The sequence below is a fragment of the Oncorhynchus gorbuscha genome, linkage group LG01 (assembly GCF_021184085.1).
Source record: "Oncorhynchus gorbuscha isolate QuinsamMale2020 ecotype Even-year linkage group LG01, OgorEven_v1.0, whole genome shotgun sequence".
NCBI classification, from domain to species: Eukaryota; Metazoa; Chordata; class Actinopteri; order Salmoniformes; family Salmonidae; genus Oncorhynchus; species Oncorhynchus gorbuscha.
Genome location: NC_060173.1, coordinates 104,098,391 through 104,116,871, shown reverse-complemented (window position 1 = coordinate 104,116,871; position 18,481 = coordinate 104,098,391). Strand labels below are relative to the sequence as shown.

Below are 18,481 nucleotides of genomic sequence, written 5' to 3'. Positions count from 1 at the left end.
GCAAGGGCAGGGACAAGAACAGGAGAGATGCGATGGCAGGGAACAGACTGAGACCCAGCAAGACCAGGAGCAGAAGCAGAAAAAAATTACCAGACTTCTTCTGCGCGCAGTCTGAACACGCAGCCACGAAACGGCGCGTGTCACGCTCCTGAGTCGGCCACCAAAAGCGCTGGCGAATAGACGCAAGAGTGCCTCGAACACCGGGATGACCAGCTAACTTGGCAGAGTGAGCCCACTGAAGAACAGCCAGACGAGTGGAAACAGGAACGAAAAGGAGGTTACTAGGACAAGCGCGCGGCGACGCAGTGTGCGTGAGTGCTTGCTTAACCTGTCTTTCAATTCCCCAGACTGTCAACCCGACAACACGCCCATAAGGAAGAATCCCCTCGAGATCAGTAGAAGCCACAGAAGAACTAAACAGACGGGATAAGGCATCAGGCTTGGTGTTCTTGCTACCCGGACGGTAAGAAATCACAAACTCGAAACGAGCGAAAAACAACGCCCAACGAGCTTGACGGGCATTAAGTCGTTTGGCAGAACGGATGTACTCAAGGTTCTTATGGTCTGTCCAAACGACAAAAGGAACGGTCGCCCCTCCAACCACTGTCGCCATTCGCCTAGGGCTAAGCGGATGGCGAGCAGTTCACGGTTACCCACATCATAGTTGCGCTCAGATGGCGACAGGCGATGAGAAAATAAGCGCAAGGATGAACCTTATCGTCAGACTGGAAGCGCTGGGATAGAATGGCTCCCACGCCCCTCTGAAGCGTCAACCTCGACAATGAATTGTCTAGTGACGTCAGGAGTAACGAGGATAGGAGCGGACGTAAAACGTTCTTTTAGAAGATCAAAAGCTCCCTGGGCGGAACCGGACCACTTAAAACACGTCTTGACAGAAGTAAGAGCTGTGAGAGGGGCAGCAACTTGACCGAAATTACGAATGAAACGCCGATAGAAATTAGCGAAACCTAAAAAGCGCTGCAACTCGACACGTGACCTGGAACGGGCCAATCACTGACAGCTTGGACCTTAGCGGAATCCATCTGAATGCCTTCAGCGGAAATAACGGAACCGAGAAAAGTAACGGAGGAGACATGAAAAGAGCACTTCTCAGCCTTTACGTAGAGACAATTCTCTAAAAGGCGCTGTAGAACACGTCGAACGTGCTGAACATGAATCTCGAGTGACGGAGAAAAATCAGGATATCGTCAAGATAGACAAAAACAAAAATGTTCAGCATGTCTCTCAGAACATCATTAACTAATGCCTGAAAAACAGCTGGCGCATTGGCGAGACCGAACGGCAGAACCCGGTACTCAAAATGCCCTAACGGAGTGTTAAACGCCGTTTTCCACTCGTCCCCCTCTCTGATGCGCACGAGATGGTAAGCGTTACGAAGGTCCAACTTAGTAAAGCACCTGGCTCCCTGCAGAATCTCGAAGGCTGATGACATAAGGGGAAGCGGATAACGATTCTTAACCGTTATGTCATTCAGCCTCGATAATCCACGCAGGGGCGCAGAGTACCGTCCTTCTTCTTAACAAAAAGAACCCCGCCCCGGCCGGAGAAGAAGAAGGCACTATGGTACCGGCGTCAAGAGACACAGACAAATAATCCTCGAGAGCCTTACGTTCGGGAGCCGACAGAGAGTATAGTCTACCTCGAGGAGGAGTGGTCCCTGGAAGGAGATCAATACTACAATCATACGACCGGTGAGGAGGAAGGGAGTTGGCTCGGGACCGACTGAAGACCGTGCGCAGATCATGATATTCCTCCGGCACTCCTGTCAAATCGCCAGGTTCCTCCTGAGAAGTAGGGACAGAAGAAACGGGAGGGATGGCAGACATTAAACACTTCACATGACAAGAAACGTTCCAGGATAGGATAGAATTACTAGACCAATTAATAGAAGGATTATGACATACTAGCCAGGGATGACCCAAAACAACAGGTGTAAACGGTGAACGGAAAATCAAAAAGAAATAGTCTCACTGTGGTTACCAGATACTGTGAGAGTTAAAGGTAGTGTCTCAAATTTGATACTGGGAAGATGACTACCATCTAAGGCAAACATGGGCGTAGGCTTGTCTAACGGTCTGAAAGGAATGTTATGTTTCCGAACCCATGCTTCGTCCATGAAACAACCCTCAGCCCCAGAGTCAATCAAGGCACTGCATGTAGCACCCGAACCGGTCCAGCGTAGATGGACCGACATAGTAGTACAAGATCTAGATGAAGAGACTGAGTAGTAGCGCTCACCAGTAGCCCTCCGCTTACTGATGGGCTCTGGCCTCTTACTGGACATGAATTAACAAAATGTCCAGCAACTCCGCAATAGAGGCACAGGCGGTTGGTGATCCTCCGTTCCCTCTCCTTAGTCGAGATGCGAATCCCTCCCAGCTGCATGGGCTCAGTCTCAAAGCCAGAGGAGGGAGATGGTTGCGATGCGGAGCAGGGAAACACCGTTGATGCGAGCTCTCTTCCACGAGCCCGGTGACGAAGATCTACCCGTCGTTCTATGCGGATGGCGAGAGCAATCAAAGAGTCCACATCTGAAGGAACCTCCGGGAGAGAATCTCATCCTTAACCACTGCGTGGAGTCCCTCCAGAAAACGAGCGAGCAGCGCCGGCTCGTTCCACTCACTAGAGGCAGCAAGAGTGCGAAACTCAATGGAATAATCCGTTATGGACCGTTCACCTTGGCATAAGGAAGCCAGGGCCCTAGAAGCCTCCCCACCAAAAACTGAACGGTCAAAAACCCGAATCATCTCCTCTTTAAAGTTCTGGAATTTGTTAGAGCAATCAGCCCTTGCCTCCCAGATAGCTGTGCCCCATTCTCGAGCCCGGCCAGTAAGGAGTGAAATGACGTAAGCAACCCGAGCTCTCTCTCTAGAGTATGTGTTGGGTTGAGAGAGAACACAATCTCACACTGCGTGAGAAAGGAGCGGCACTCAGTGGGCTGCCCGGAGTAGCAAGGTGGGTTATTAACCCTAGGTTCTGGAGGCTCGGCAGGCCAGGAAGTAACAGGTGGCACGAGACGTAGACTCTGGAACTGTCCAGAGAGGTCGGAAACCTGAGCGGCCAGGTTCTCCACGGCATGGCGAGCAGCAGACAATTCCTGCTCGTGTCTGCCGAGCATGGCTCCTTGGATCTCGACGGCAGTGTAACGAGCGTCTGAAGTCGCTGGGTCCATTCCTTGGTCGGTTCCTTCTGTCATGCAGGTGAAAGAGGACCCAAAAGCGACTTAACAGAAACAGAGTTTATTAAAGTCCAAAACGGAAAAACAGAAATCCTCTAGACTTGTAGAGGGAAAACAACTGGAGAAGCGACCACAGACTGCAGGTCGCTTCGGGTAGGCGCAGGCCGTAGTCGACAGAGACACCTGCTCACACGCAGCATCTGATGAAGGCAAAACACGACAGGACAGGGTGATACACAATCACTGAGGCAAAAACACGACAGGACAGGGCGAAACGCAATCACAGCATGGTGAATACAAACAAGGAACCGACGGGACAGGAACGGATCACAAAGGAATAAATAGGGACTCTAATCAGGGGAAAGGATCGGGAACAGGTGTGGGAAGACTAAATGATGATTAGGGAATAGGAACAGCTGGGAGCAGGAACGGAACGATAGAGAGAAGAGAGAGCGAGAGAGTGAGAGAGGGAGGGGGGAGAGAGAGGGAGAAAGGAGGGAAAGAACCAAATAAGACCAGCGTGGTCCATGGGAGCGAGTGGGAGACATCTAAACCAGGTGAGCACAGTACTGCAGGCCTTACGGGAGGCGGGGCTAACAGCGAACCCAAAGAAATGTCGGCTCGGCCTGCGGGAGGCTGAGTACCTGGGGTACACGATCAGGGGGGGATGTGTCAAACCCCAGGTGAAGAAAGTAGAGGCCGATTTGGGACTGGCACCGCCCCCTCACCAAGAAGCAGGTACGCACATTTGGGGGGTTGACTAGTTACTACCGGGGATTTATTCCCCACTTTGCCTACCTAGCCAGCCACCTGACAGATCTGACCAGGAGCCATTTGCCAGGTGACATGGACCAAAGAGAAAGCCTTCCAGGACCTAAAGGGAGCACTGTGTTCTGGACCTGTGCTGCTGACACCGGACATCTCCAAACCATTGGTGTGTACCACGTTCGAAACCAGGGTGGATGCCGTCCTATCACAGCTACAAGAAGATGAGGAACACCCAGTCATGTACATTAGCCGGAAGCTGTTGCCACGAGAACGAAGATATTCCACTGTGGAGAAAGAATGTCTAGCAATAAAGGGGGCGCTGGAAACGCTGAAACCACTGGTTTGGATGTCACGGAATAAGGACAGTAACGCCCGGATCACCTGCTGGTTCCTATCCTTACAGCTCTTTGCTTTCTCTGTTGTCCACAGATCAGGTGCAACCCATGGAAATGTCGATGCTCTCTCCAGGAGGGATGCTCTAGGGAGCTGGAGAATGGAGTGAAAAACATGCATTATGAAGAGTGGGAGAAGAGAGAACAATATCTGTGTGATTACCCGTTGGGACCTGGACTGTCTGATTACCCACCTTGTGTACCGGATTGGCTGAGGACCCGAGTTTTAGGATTACCCCTGGAGAATGGAACGGACAACGGGAACGGCTTGTGGACTGTGAGGTAATTGGTGAATTCCCCCTTCTTCCCCAGTATACAAAAATCCCTAATAAACTCTCATTTGCATTCTAGTTGTGCTACTGGTGCATGTGTGTTATTGTACTTGGCGACGTGGAAACCCCACACTTGAGCCTGCTACAAGTGTTATTTCTTACATTATTTGCTCAGAACGTTTCTTGTATTATCTACTGCCAGAAATAACTTTTGGATATTAGATCGGCAGTCACTCACCAGAAATTTGACTTCCCTGACCTGGATCCTTTATTTGAACATCCAGAGGCAACTCTGTTCATCCCGGGAGTGGAACCATGCCGAAGAAGAGGTAGAAGGAGTGAGGCCCTAGTCAGACTCAGAAGGAGTGCATACCATCCACCGCTTCCGAGTATATTACTTGCTAACATTCAGTTCTTGGACAATAAAGTAGACAAGCTCAGGGCAAGGACCTCCTTCCAGAGAGACATCAGGGACTGTAATATACACTGTTTTACGGAATCATGGCTTTCTCTGGATACATTGCCCCCATCAATTCAGCCACCGGATTTATCTGCCCATTGCGCGGACAGGAAGAAAAAACTTGTTGTGAAAAATAAATCGGAGGGTTTGTTTCATGATTAACAACTCATGTTGTGGTGTGGTAATGTACAGGAACTCAAATCCATTTGTTCTTCTGATCTGGAATATCTCACCATCAAAAGCAGACCGCATTACCACCCGAGATAATTTTCTTCACTTCAGTCATCGCCACCGCCGTGCGTATATTTCCCCCCAAAGCAGACTAAACTGGACTATGTGCAAACTGGAAACCACATATCCTGAGGCCGCATTTATTGGAGCTGGGGACTTAACTTTTTCGAGTTTGTGCTACTATTTATGTGACACTGGAAAGTCCAGGGAGAATAAGAGCACCTCCTCCCAGCTGCCCACTGCATTGAGGCTAGGAAACACTGTCACCACCGATAAATCCATGATAATTGAGAATTTCAATAAGCATTATTATACGGCTGGCCGTGCTTTCCACCTAGCTACCCCTACCCCGGTCAACAGCCCTTCACCTCCCACAGCAACTTGCCCAAGCCTCCGTTTCTCCTTCGCCCAAATCAAGATAGCTGATGTTAGGAAAGAGCTGCAAAATCTGGACCCCTACAAATTAGCCGGATTAGACAATCTGGATCCTCTCTTTCTAAAATTAGCCGCCGAAATTGTTGCAGCCCCCTGTTCAACCTCTCTTTCGTATCGTCTGAGATCCCCAAAGATTGGAAAGCTGCCGCGGTCATCCCCCTCTTCGAAAGCCAAGTTAACAAACAGATCACCGACCATTTCGAATCCCACCGTACCTTCTCTGCTATGCACTCTGGTTTCTGAGCTGATCATTGGTGCACCTCAGCCACGCTCAAGGTCCTAAACGATATCATAACTGCCATCGATCAGAAACCATACTGTGCAGCTGTATTCATTGACATGGCCAAGGCTTTCGACTCTGTCAATCACAACATTCTTATCGTCAGACTCAACAGCCTTGGTTTCTCAAATGACTGCCTCGCCTGGTTCACCAACTACTTCTCAGACAGAGGTCAGTGTGTGAAATTGGAGGACCTGTTGTCCGGACCTCTGGCAGTGTCTATGGGGGTGCCACAGGGTTCAATTCTTGGGCCGACTCTTTTCTCTCTATACATCAATGATGTTGCTCTTGCTGCTGGTGATTCTCTGATCCACCTCTACACAGATGGCACCATTCTGTATACCCCCCCTTCTTTGGACACTGTGTTAACTAACCTCCAGAAAAGCTTCAATGCCATACAACTCTTCTTCAATGGCCTCCAACTGCTCTTAAATGCAAGTAAAACTAAATGCATGCTCTTCAACCAATCGCTGCACCTGCCCGCCCGTCCAGCATCATGGTTCTGAATATGTGGACAACTACAAATACCTAGGTGTCTGGTTAGACTGTAAACTCTCATTCCAGACTCACATTAAGCATCTCCAATCCAATATTAAATCTAGCATCGGCTTCCTATTTTGCAACAAAGCATCCTTCACTCATGCTGTCAAACACACCCTCATAAAACTGACTATTCTGCTGATCCTTGACTTTGGCGATGTCATTTACAAAATAGACTGAGTAGGAGGCTATCTACAGTCTGTGTAGTCTATCACAGTGCCATCTGTTTTGTCACCAAAGCCCCATATACTACCCACCACTACGACCTGTATGCTCTCGTTAGCTGGCCCTCGCTTCATATTCGTCGCCAAACCCACTGGCTCCAGGTCATCTATAAGTCTTTGATATGTAAAGCCCCGTCTTATCTCAGCTCACTGGTCACCATAGCAGCACCCACCCGTAGCACGGGCTTCAGCAGGTATATTTCACTGCTCACCCCCAGAATGTTGTTCATTGACAACAGCTCAGCCTTCAACACCATGTGCCCTCCAAACTCATTACTATGCTCAGGGCCCTGGGTCTGAACCCCTCCCTGTGCAACTGGGTACTGGACTTCCTGACAAGCAGAACCCAAGTGGTGAAGGTACTCAACACGGGGCCCCACAAGGGTGCGTGCTCAGTCCCCTCGTATACTCCCTGTTCACCCATAACTGCTTGGCCAAACACGTCTACAACTCAATTATCAAGTTTGCAGATGTCACAACAGTGGTAGGCTTGATTACCAACAACGATGAGACAGCTTACAGGGAGGGGGTGAGAGCCCTGGCAGAGTGGTGCCAGGAAAATAATCTGTCAATGTCAGAAAAACAAAGGAGCTGATGGTGGACTACAGGAGACAGCAGAGAGTGCACACCTCCATCCACATCGAAGGGTCCGCAGTGGAGGGGGTTAAAGCTTCAAGTTCCTCTGCGTATACATCATTGACAACCTGAAATGGTCCCTTTACACAGACAGTGTGGTGAAGAAGGCTCAACAGCGCCTCAGGAGACTGAAGAAGTACTGCTTGGCCCGTAAGACCCTCACAAACGTCTACAGATGCACCATGAATAGCATCTTGTCAGGCTGTAGCACCGCTTGGTACGGCAACTGCACCGCCAGCAACCTCAGGGTTCTCCAAAGGGTGGTGTGGTTAGCCCAATGCATCACCAGGGGCACGCTACCATCTAGAAGACGTACAGGTTCTTCAAAGCTTGGACCGAGAGACTGAGAAAAAAACGTATATCTCCAGGCCATCAGACTGTTAAACAGTCACCACTAGCCAGCCTCCACCCAGTACCCTGCCCTGAACCTTAGTCGCTGTTCTAGCCGGCTACCACACGGTACTCTACCCAGCACCTTAGAGACTGCTGCCCTATGTACAGCGTCATTGAACACTGGGGTGGCGGGTAGCCTAGTGGTAGAGAGTTGGACTAGTAACCAAAAGGTTGCAAGATCGAATAAAATAAAAAATTAAATGTTTACATACTTTTTTTCCCACTGTATATCTATATACAGTATTCTAGTCATGGCTCTACCTATATAACTGCTGTGCTCTACACATCTTTTCTATTTTTTCTATATACCCTCCATGCTGTCTTTGCACACCATTTTATATATTTGTGTGTGTGTGTGTGTGTGTCTGTGTGTGTGTATAATATATATATATACAGTTGAAGTCGGAAGTTTACATACACCTTAGCAAAATACATTTAAACTCAGTTTTTCACAATTCCTGACATTTAATCCTAGTAAAAATGCCCTGTCTTAGGTCAGTTAGGATACGTTGCTCAATTGGTATCAAGAGAGCTAATGTGTGCCAGGAAATCATTCCCGTGACCTGCATGTACCGTTGACACCAGTCAGAATGTGACCATGGATTCAAATCAAAATGTATTTGTCCGTGCACCAAATACAACAGGCGATAACCTTACAGTGAAATGCTTACTTACAAGCCCTTAACTCGTACTGCTTATGCAAAATCCTGACTCTGCCTTCAGTATGACGCAACAGGAACCAGGATTCGGCAATAGCCCATCCGTGACAAGGACCAACGAGTTGTGCGTTCCAAGATGCCTTTCTGCACACCACTGTTGTACTGCGTCATTATTTACCTGTTTGTGGCCCGCCTGGAAGCTTGCACTATCCTTGCCATCCTTGCCTGTTTTCACCCACAGGACTGTCGCTGACTGAATATTTGTTTGTTTGTCGCACCATTCTGGGTTAACCGTAGACACTGTCATGCGTGAAAATCCCAGGAGGCCGGCAGTTTCTGAGATACTGGAACCGACGCGTCTGGCACCAACGATCATACCATGCTCAAAGTCACTTAGGTCACTTATGTTGCCCATTCTTACGTTCAATCAAACAGTAACTGGATGCCCGTCTGCCACGGCAACGTGACTCACTGTCTGTAGAAGTGTACCTAATAAATTGGCCACGGTGTATATTTATATACCAGTTTCTGACATTTGTCATTATGATATTTCTATTTTTTTGGGGGGGGTGTTGTGTGTATTGTTTAGTATTTTGTTGCAAGGTATTACTGCACTGTTGGAGCTAGAAACACAAGCATTTCGCTGCATCTGTGTACGCAACCAATAAACTTTTGAATTTGAATTTGTTGCTATCAGTCAGGAGTCAGGAGACTGTGGTACCCTCACAGCATGCTCCTATTGTCTCACATGGATCTTATTTGAGAGAGGTAAAGGGGGCCTTTTAGTGTGTGACCATTGACCCTAACCTGACCTTAACCTCAAATCCTGTTCACACACAGTCTGTTCAGCTCTGTGCTCGTATGAACATGACACGTGTATGATGTATGTCATTATGCCACGCTTACAGTCTCTCTCTCGGTCTCTCTATCCATCCCTCCCTCTCTCCGCTCCAGGGAATGCATCGAATGCCGGCTTTTCAGCTCTGGAAGACTGTCCGACAACCAGACCTGCCAACGGCTATGCAAGGATGAGATCATCACTGTGGAAACGCTTAGTGAGTAACCAACGCACTGATTGTGGTTCCTTTCTTTAACATCAGCTGGCCTGCAGACACACATAGAGGAGTATCAACATCTGTGGTTAGCGTCTGCAACACTTTCAGTTGTGTCGATGCAATACATACTGTACTTCTTCCCTTGTCCTTGTTTATTAGCTGTCCCCTACTCTTACTGGGCACGGCCTCGCCAAAACATGCCATACATACAACTGTTACAGCTGTTTTAGATAATGTGACATGACCCAGCTGCTCTGACAGGGTAGCTTCAGACCAAAGGAAAGCACACTCATGAACACACACAGTGTCTGGCCATCTCTGTGCTAATACAGCCCCCAACGTCACATGTATGTATTTAATTATGAAAATAAATATACCCTCTCCAGTCCAGAGTGGGCGTCTGTTTATGTTATTATCTGGCGAGTGTCAGTCTGGGTCTGTAGTGACAGAGCAGACAGATATCTTCTGTTCTGTCCTCCTGATAGCAGCTTCTAATAACAGCCGGGCTGCGCCATGCAGCCAGAGCCTTCATTTTGTCCAAAGACACGCAGTCCCATTTAAAATATGACGCCCTAAAGGCGTCCGAATACATAGGTTTGGTTTGGTTTGGTTTGCTTCTAGCAGAACTCGGCTAGGCGACGAGAGAGTCTGTGCTTGCATATTCCCTATAGGTCTTTGCTTGAAAAACTAGAAAAAAGTGGCAAAATATTACTGTTTGTCCCTTTTGAGCCACCATAGCAACAACGTGCCCAGTAACACTTCTTCATAATAATTGGGGCGGCAGCGTAGCCTAGTGGTTAGAGCGTTGGACTAGTAACTGGAAAGTTGCGAGTTCAAACCCCCGAGCTGACAAGGTACAAATCTGTCGTTCTGCCCCTGAACAGGCAGTTAACCCACTGTTCCCAGGCCGTCATTGAAAATAAGAATGTGTTCTTAACTGACTTGCCTGGTTAAATAAAGGTAAAATAAAATAAATAAATAATAGTCAGAATTAATCTAAGATAAATCAAGAAATCTGTAATTCATTTTGACCTTTTTGCAGGGGTCTTAATCGAGCATAATTCATTTTTTAATTTTACATCTATCTAAGATGTTTGGTGCCCTCCTTCTCCAGAGAAAAAATGTAGGGTGGCTTCCATCTTTCTTAAATGGAAGAAGTTTGGAACCACCAAGAGTCTTCCTAGAGCCAGCCGCCTGGCCAAACTGGGGAGAAGGGCCTTGGTCAGGGAGGTGACCAAGAACACGATGGTCACTCTGACAGAGCTCCAAAGTTCCACTGTGGAGATGGGAGAAACTTGCAGAAGGACAACCATCTCTGCAGCACTCTACCAATCAGGCCTTTATGGTAGAGTGGCCAGACTGAAGCCGCTCCTCAGTAAAGGCACATGACAGCCATCTTGCAGTTTTCCAAAAAGCACCTAAAGGACTCTCTGATCATGAGAAACAAGATTCTCTGGACTGATGAAAGATTGAACTCTCTGGCCTGAATGCCAAACAACATGTCTGGAGGAAACCTCAGCACCATCTCTATACAGCGAAGCATGGTGGTGGCAGCATCATGTCTGGAGGAAACTCGGCACCATCTCTACAGCGAAGCATGGTGGTGGCAGCATCATGTCTGGAGGAAACCTGGCACCATCTCTACAGCGAAGCATGGTGGTGGCAGCATCATGTCTGGAGGAAACCCGCACCATCTCTACAGCGAAGCATGGTGGTGCATCATGCTGTGGGAATGTTTTTCAGCGACAGGGACTGGGATACTAGTCAGGAATGGAGCAAAGTACAGAGAGATCCTTTAAAGAAAACCTCCTCTCAGGACCTCAGACTGGGGCCAAGGTTCACCTTCCAACAGGACTATGACCCTAAGCACACAGCTAAGACAACACAGGAGTGGCTTCAGGACAAGTCTCTGAATGTCCTTGAGTGGCCCAATCAGAGCCCAGACCTGAACCCGATTGAACATTTCTGGAAAGACCTGAAGATAGCTGTGCAGCTCCCCATCCAACCTGACAGAGCTTGAGAGGATCTGCAGAGAAGAATGGGAGAAACTCCCCAAATACAGGTGTGCCAAGCTTGTCGCGTCATACCCAAGAAGACAAGGCTGTAATTGCTGCAAAAGGTGCTGTAATAAAGTACTGAGTAAAGGGTCTGAATACTTGTGTAAATGTGATATAAGTTTTTTTACTTACATGTATGTCTGCACCTGTTTTTGCTTTGTCATTATGGGGTATTGTGATGTCATTATGGGGTATTGTGATGTCATTATGGGGTATTGTGTGTAGATTGATGAGGGTAAAAAACAATTTAATATATTTTAGAATAAAGCTGTAACATAACAAAATGTGGAAAAATCAAGGGGTCTGAATACTTTCCGAATGCACTGTATGCGCAAACTGTTTAGACTGGGAAGCATGCCACAGGTTTAGAAGCACCCCTGCCTACCTCCTCCCTACCGCACCCTCAAAACAAACATGTAACTCTACCTGCAACCATAAAGCTAAACTGTCATCGCGTGATGTCTTTTAAAAGCATGGCCCGTAAGTGGAACAGAGTCCCAGGGCTTTTTACCGTAAAAAAAGCTTTTCACTCCACCTCAGCATTGCGGGATATATTTAACTTGTGCCTAGGAATGTATTAATAAGTTAATGTAAGTTGTCTGGGAATTATCATGATGGCATGCCTGGCGGAGATTTGAAGGGCTTGTTATTAAACTATTTTAAGGCCCTTCCCTCTGTGTCGCCCAGCTCTACCCTCCCTGTTCCAGGGCTGCTCTGTTTTACTGCATTCTCTCTCTGCTATTCCAACCATCTGACTTCCCCTAATGGACTCCTCATGTACATTCCGGGAACTTATCTTTCGCCAAAAGCAAAGGGGAGAAGGAAGGGCTGGAGGTGGCGATGGGGAAAAAGCAAGGAGTAAAGGCTGGAGGTAGTCTGGCTCCTCAAGGCAGTTAGAATATTTCAATAATAAAGAGTTCACAAAAACAAGGACAAGAAAGCAAAGCAAATGTCTGTCCTTACCGTGAAGTGCAAATCATTCACTATACAAGAATGCTTTTCCAATAAAATAGTACATGTTGATCTGTTTTTGCACAGTGTTGTGCTGTTGGATCTCTCCCCATTCTCTTGTTTTCTTCTCCCTCTCTCCCTGAAGCTGTACGTTTAGCCAGCTGTTTTATTGCTTGTGTCTCACCAGTGCCTCCCTCTCTCTCTTTTCTCCCCTCTCACAGAAACAGACGACCCCAACGCTGTCCTCTGCCTGTACAAGACGGAGAACGAATGTGTGATGAAGTTCACGTACTCTGAACACGCCAACGGCATGTCAGTCCTCACAGCTCTCAAAGAGCCAGGTCAGTACTGGTCAAAGACTATCCTCTGCTTCACAAAACATGTACATAACCCATCAGCCAACTGCTTCTCCTCATACATTAATTTTCACAGAAATGGAGGAAGAAAACACAAACACAGAAGCCCATGTGTTGCTGATGTATGAAAATAGACCCTATCTGTTTATTATTATGAGTCTGTGCTGGGCCTCTTGTGCACATGCATTCTATTGGACAGTGTGGGGATGATATTAGATTTATGTCATTGTGTAAACAAAGGCCTGTTTTTTTAAGAGCCATTGTTTATATTAGTTTGTTTGACTTTCCTATGTATATATCCCTTCCTGTCTTTGTATTCTGTCCATGCCTTTTTCTATGTTTCTGGTCTGTCTCTTGCCTATATCGGTCTATTTATATGTTCCTGTCTATATATATCTCTTTCTATATTTGTCCTGTCTATCTGTCTATTTCTATGTTCCTATCTACAGTGGGGAGAACAAGTATTTGATACACTGCTGATTTTGCAGGTTTTCCTACTTACAAAGCATGCAGAGGTCTGTCATTTTTATCATAGGTACTCTTCAACTGTGAGAGACGGAATCTGAAACAGAAATCCAGAAAATCACATTGTATGCTTTTTTAAAGTAATTAATTTGCATTTTATTGCATGACATAAAATAAATACTTATTTTCCACCATAATTTGCAAATAAATTCATTAAAAATCCTACAATGTGATTTTCTGGATTTTTTTCTAATTTTGTCTGTCATAGTTGAATAGTACCTATGATGAAAATTACAGGCCTCTCTCATCTTTTTAAGTGGGAGAACTTGCACAATACGTGGCTGACTAAATACTTTTTTGCCCCACTGTACGTATTTGATCACCTACCAACCAGTAAGAATTCCGGCTCTCACAGACCTGTTAGTTTTTCTTTAAGAAACCCTCCTGTTCTCCACTCATTACCTGTATTAACTGCACCTGTTTGAACTCGTTACCTGTATAAAAGACACCTGTCCACACACTCAATCAAACAGACTCCAACCTCTCCACAATGGCCAAGACCAGAGAACTGTGTAAGGATATCAGGGTTAAAATTGTAGACCTGCACAAGGCTGGGATGGGCTACAGGACAATAGGCAAGCAGCTTGTTGAGAAGGCAACAACTGTTGCCGCAATTATTAGAAAATGGAAGAAGTTCAAGATGACGGTCAATCACCCTCGGTCTGGGGCTCCATGCAAGATCTCACCTCGTGGGGTATCAATGATCATGAGGAAGGTGAGGGATCAGCCCAGAACTACATGGCAGGACCTGGTCAATGACCTGAAGAGAGCTGGGAACACAGAGAAAACCATTAGTAACACACTACGCCGTCATGGATGAAAATCTTGCAGCGCACGCAAGGTCCCCCTCCTCAAGCCAGCGCATGTCCAGGCCCATCTGAAGTTTGCCATTGACCATCTGGATGATCTAGAGGAGGAATGGGAGAAGGTCATGTGGTCTGATGAGACAAAAATAGAACTCGTCGTGTTTGGAGGAAGAAGAAGGATGAGTACAACCCCAAGAACACCATCCTAACCGTGAAGCATGGAGGTGGAAACATCAATCTTTTGGGATGCTTTTCTGCAAAGGGGACAGGACGACTGACCGTATTGAGGGGAGCATGGATGGGGCCATGTATCACGAGATCTTGGCCAACAACCTCCTTCCCTCAGTAAGAGCATTGAAGATGGGTCGTGGCTGGGTCTTCCAGCATGACAACGACCCAAAACACACAGCCAGGGCAACTAAGGAGTGGCTCCATAAGAAGCATCTCAAGGTCCTGGAGTGGCCTAGCCAGTCTCCAGACCTGAACCCAATAGAACATCTTTGGAGGGAGCTGAAAGTCCGTATTGCCCAGCGACAGCCTCCGAAATCTGAAGGATCGAGAGAAGGTTTGTATGGAGGAGTAGGCCAAAATCCCTGCTGCGGTGTGTGCAAACCTGGTCAAGAACTACAGGAAACGTACGATCTCTGTAATTGCAAACAAAGGTTTCTGTACCAAATATTAAGTTATGCTTTTCTGATGTATCAAATACTTATGTCATGTAATAAAATGCAAATGAATTACTTAAAAATCATACAATGTGATTTTCTGGATTTTTGTTTTAGATTCCATCTCTCACAGTTGAAGTGTACCTATGATAAAATTACAGACCTCTACATGCTTTGTAAGTAAAATTGGCAGTGTATCAAATACTTGTTCTCCCCACTGTATATGATTGTGGACTACAGGAAAAGGAGGACCGAGCACGCCACCATTGTCATCGACAGGGCTGTAGTGGAGCAGGTTGAGAGCTCCATGGTGTCCACATCACCAACAAACTATCATGGTCCAAACACACCAAGACAGTCGTGAAGAGGGCCCGACAAAACCTATTCCCCCCTCAGGAGACTGAAAAGATTTGGCATGGGTCCTCAGATCCTCAGAAAATTCTACAGCTGCACCATCGAGAGCATCCTGACTGGTTGCATCACTGCCTGGTATGGAAATTGCTCGGCCTCCAACGGCCCAGTACATCACGGGTGCCAAGCTTCCTGCCATCCAGGACCTCTATACCAGGCGGTGTCAGAGGAAGGCCCTAAAAATTGTCAAAGACTCCAGCCACCCTAGTCATAGACTGTTCTCTCTGTTACCGCACGGCAAGCAGTACCGGAGCGCCAAGTCTTGGTCCAAAAGGCTTTTTAGCAGCTTCTACCCCCCAAGCCATAAGACTCATGAACAGCTAATCAAATGGCTACCCAGACTATTTGCATATAACCCCCACTTTTACACTGTTGCCTCTGTTTATTATATATGCATAGTCACTTTAATAGCTCTACCTTCATGTACACATTACCTCGACTAACCGGTGCCCCCGCACATCGACTCTGTACCGGTACCCTCTATATATAGCCTCGCTACTGTTATTTTACTGCTGCTCTTTAATTATTTGTTACTTTCATTTTTTACAGATCTATTTTTTACTTAACACTAATTTTTCTTAATACTGCATTGTTAGTTAAGGGCTTGTAATTAAGCATTTCGCTGTAAAGTCTACACCTGTTGTATTCGGCGCATATGACAAATAAAATAGAATTTGATCTCTTTATTTATCCTGTCTATTTAAATGTTCCTGTCTATATCTCTCGTTGTATATTTGTCTTAATCTTTGAGTATTTTCTTTGTTCCTGTGTTATCTGATTTTTTTCTAACCTTTGTTTTATGTTTGTTTGTTTGCCTCCTCTCCCGTCTCCAGAGTGTGGTGCAGCGCCGGACGCCATGACGGTCCTCCTGGCGGTGGTGGGCAGTATCCTACTGGTGGGCATCGTGCTGCTAGCCATCTGGAAGCTGGTCATCACCGTGCACGACCGCAGAGAGTTCGCCCGCTTCCAAAGCGCACGCTCCCGCGCACGATATGAGATGGTGAGGAAGGGGAGTAACCTGCCTACTTCAGTGATTTACATATGAAAGGTTGAATTTATGAGACTGACAATTTCCTGCCAAATACTGTAAGTTATGGGAATCATTGAGAAGGATAACTGTCCTATCTATTACACTGACTATATATCTATAGTATCTATCAAATGAAAGGCTGTAAATTACTGTTACTGACTGTTTTGGGCCAGAGTAGATCTATAGAAGTAATGTATGTCTGAGAAGGATAGGATATATGCACATTCCATTTTAAATGTTGAGATGTATAATGTAGATGTCTAGCAGTTGTGGAATTTCAAGGTCATTGAATCTTATTGTGGTGTACCTTTGGAACAGTTTCCAAATATCATAACACTCCAGCTAACTGAAGACATATGTAGGATCTGGGATGGGAACATAGTTGTGTATGATAAGATCGGTGTGAACAGCCTAAGTTGAAGCATCCGCATGAGAAAAAACATATGTTGATTGAAACCATCAGATGTCTTCTTGGACAACAGAGCTGTTTAGAAAACTGACTGTTCCAAAGTTCAAAGGCTGCACCTCAAATGTCTACCCTGCCTCGACATGTGCATTTTAATCAACTGACTCACCAATTTCTCCCCCCCCCCCCAGGCCTCCAACCCCCTGTACAAGCAGCCCATCTCCAACGACTATGTAGAAACCGATTTCAGCAAGTCTTACAACGGAGCAGCCCACTGACCTCCTCCACACGGGGTGTTGTTGTGGCGGGGGGCACGGCAGGACCGGTCCAAGTAGAGAACCAAGAGGGCTGGGAAATGAAAAAATAAACTCAACCATCTATCTGATCTGCCGAAGACTTATGACGAACTGAAACAGAAGTGAAAATAGTAGTCTGGATTGTTTCTGGGGAACCTGTGGCCTTTTTTCTCTCCCTGACTGAGAAGGGAAATTACCCACTGCCATGACGTGATGAGATGTGACTGAAAGCTCTGGTCTGCCCTGTGTGCTTTACTGAGCTCTGGTCGGCCCTGTGTGCTTTAATGAGCTCTGGTCGGCCCTGTGTGCTTTAATGAGCTCTGGTCTGCCCTGTGTGCTTTAATGAGCTCTGGTCTGCCCTGTGTGATTTACTGATGTCAGTAGAATTACAGCCCAGAGGACGAGCAGCAACATTCATGGACTCTTGGTCTGGAACTTGTTTAAAGATGACAGAGATAATATGTGCTCCTCCGAGTCTTTTCTCCAACTAACAAGCAGATGTTATATAAACAAAATGGACTTCGTAGACAGAACAATGAAACCATGTCTTTCACTGACAATTTGAGTGAATTTACCAACTTTTTATAGTACATAAACCATAACTCCTCCTTCACATAAGCAGCAATATATATATATATATATTGTACAGACAGACAAGGCATCAAGTTATATTTTTGTTTTTTTTACTCTGAAAAATGCCTTTCCTGACAGTCAACTATGCATCCTTCTTCATAACAAGTGGAAATATTCAATAATGTAACGTTACATCAGCAGGAGTCGTTCAGGTTCATGACATAAAAAGAGCACATATTTTTGGGTGACGATGACGTTGACATCATGGTACTAAACATTAAAAGAGCACTAGTTTTCTTACCCTTGTTTTACACCACAGATGAGGATGTTATTAGGAGAGTCTCATAAAGTGACTAAGAATCTCTCTATTCTCCTTGTGTTGTTGTTACACGCCATTTGCACTCTAGTCTTGATCTGTTTAGTTAGCCTGGACCCAAACCTGTTTGTGCTGTATCCAACCCCTATGGTTATTGTCATTGCCAAACAAATAGATACATTTGGATACATCACTAAGAGATCTGGCCCCAGGCTACTATTAAGTATGGCTGCAATAACCCCTGCTGTCATACTGTGAGGGTGGGTGGGTGGGTGGAGAGGCTGGGAAGGCCTCTAAGCTGTGTTGACATGGGACATAACTCTCCCTCACCCATTCCCACAGGAAGAGGCAGGACTTTAATATGGCACTGGAGTAATGAAAGTGCTTCAGTATGAGTTGGGATAACTCCTCGTCAAATGTGTTCTGTGACCTTTTTTGTGATGGTGTGTGTGTGAGAGAGAGACAGACAAAGGGAGGAGAGAAGGAGTGTGTGCGTGCCAGCGCGAGAGTGTTTGAGACAAGGGGGGGGGGAAAGAGTGTTTGAG

The 18,481-nt window shown here is 46.4% G+C and overlaps 1 protein-coding gene across 2 annotated transcripts in view; it reads left to right on the top strand.

Annotated features, from left to right (window-relative positions):
- Positions 1-17,984, top strand: part of LOC124048046 (integrin beta-5-like) — a 93,998-nt gene extending 76,014 nt beyond the window's left edge. For both annotated transcript variants that reach the window (XM_046368431.1, XM_046368439.1), the window contains exons 12-15: positions 9,444-9,544; positions 12,774-12,893; positions 16,149-16,315; positions 16,943-17,984. In XM_046368431.1, coding sequence (XP_046224387.1) covers positions 9,444-9,544; positions 12,774-12,893; positions 16,149-16,315; positions 16,943-17,029 — 475 coding nt within the window. In that variant the 3' untranslated portion in view covers positions 17,030-17,984. The remainder of the gene's footprint in view (positions 1-9,443; positions 9,545-12,773; positions 12,894-16,148; positions 16,316-16,942) is intronic.
- The last annotated feature ends 497 nt before the right edge of the window (positions 17,985-18,481 follow it).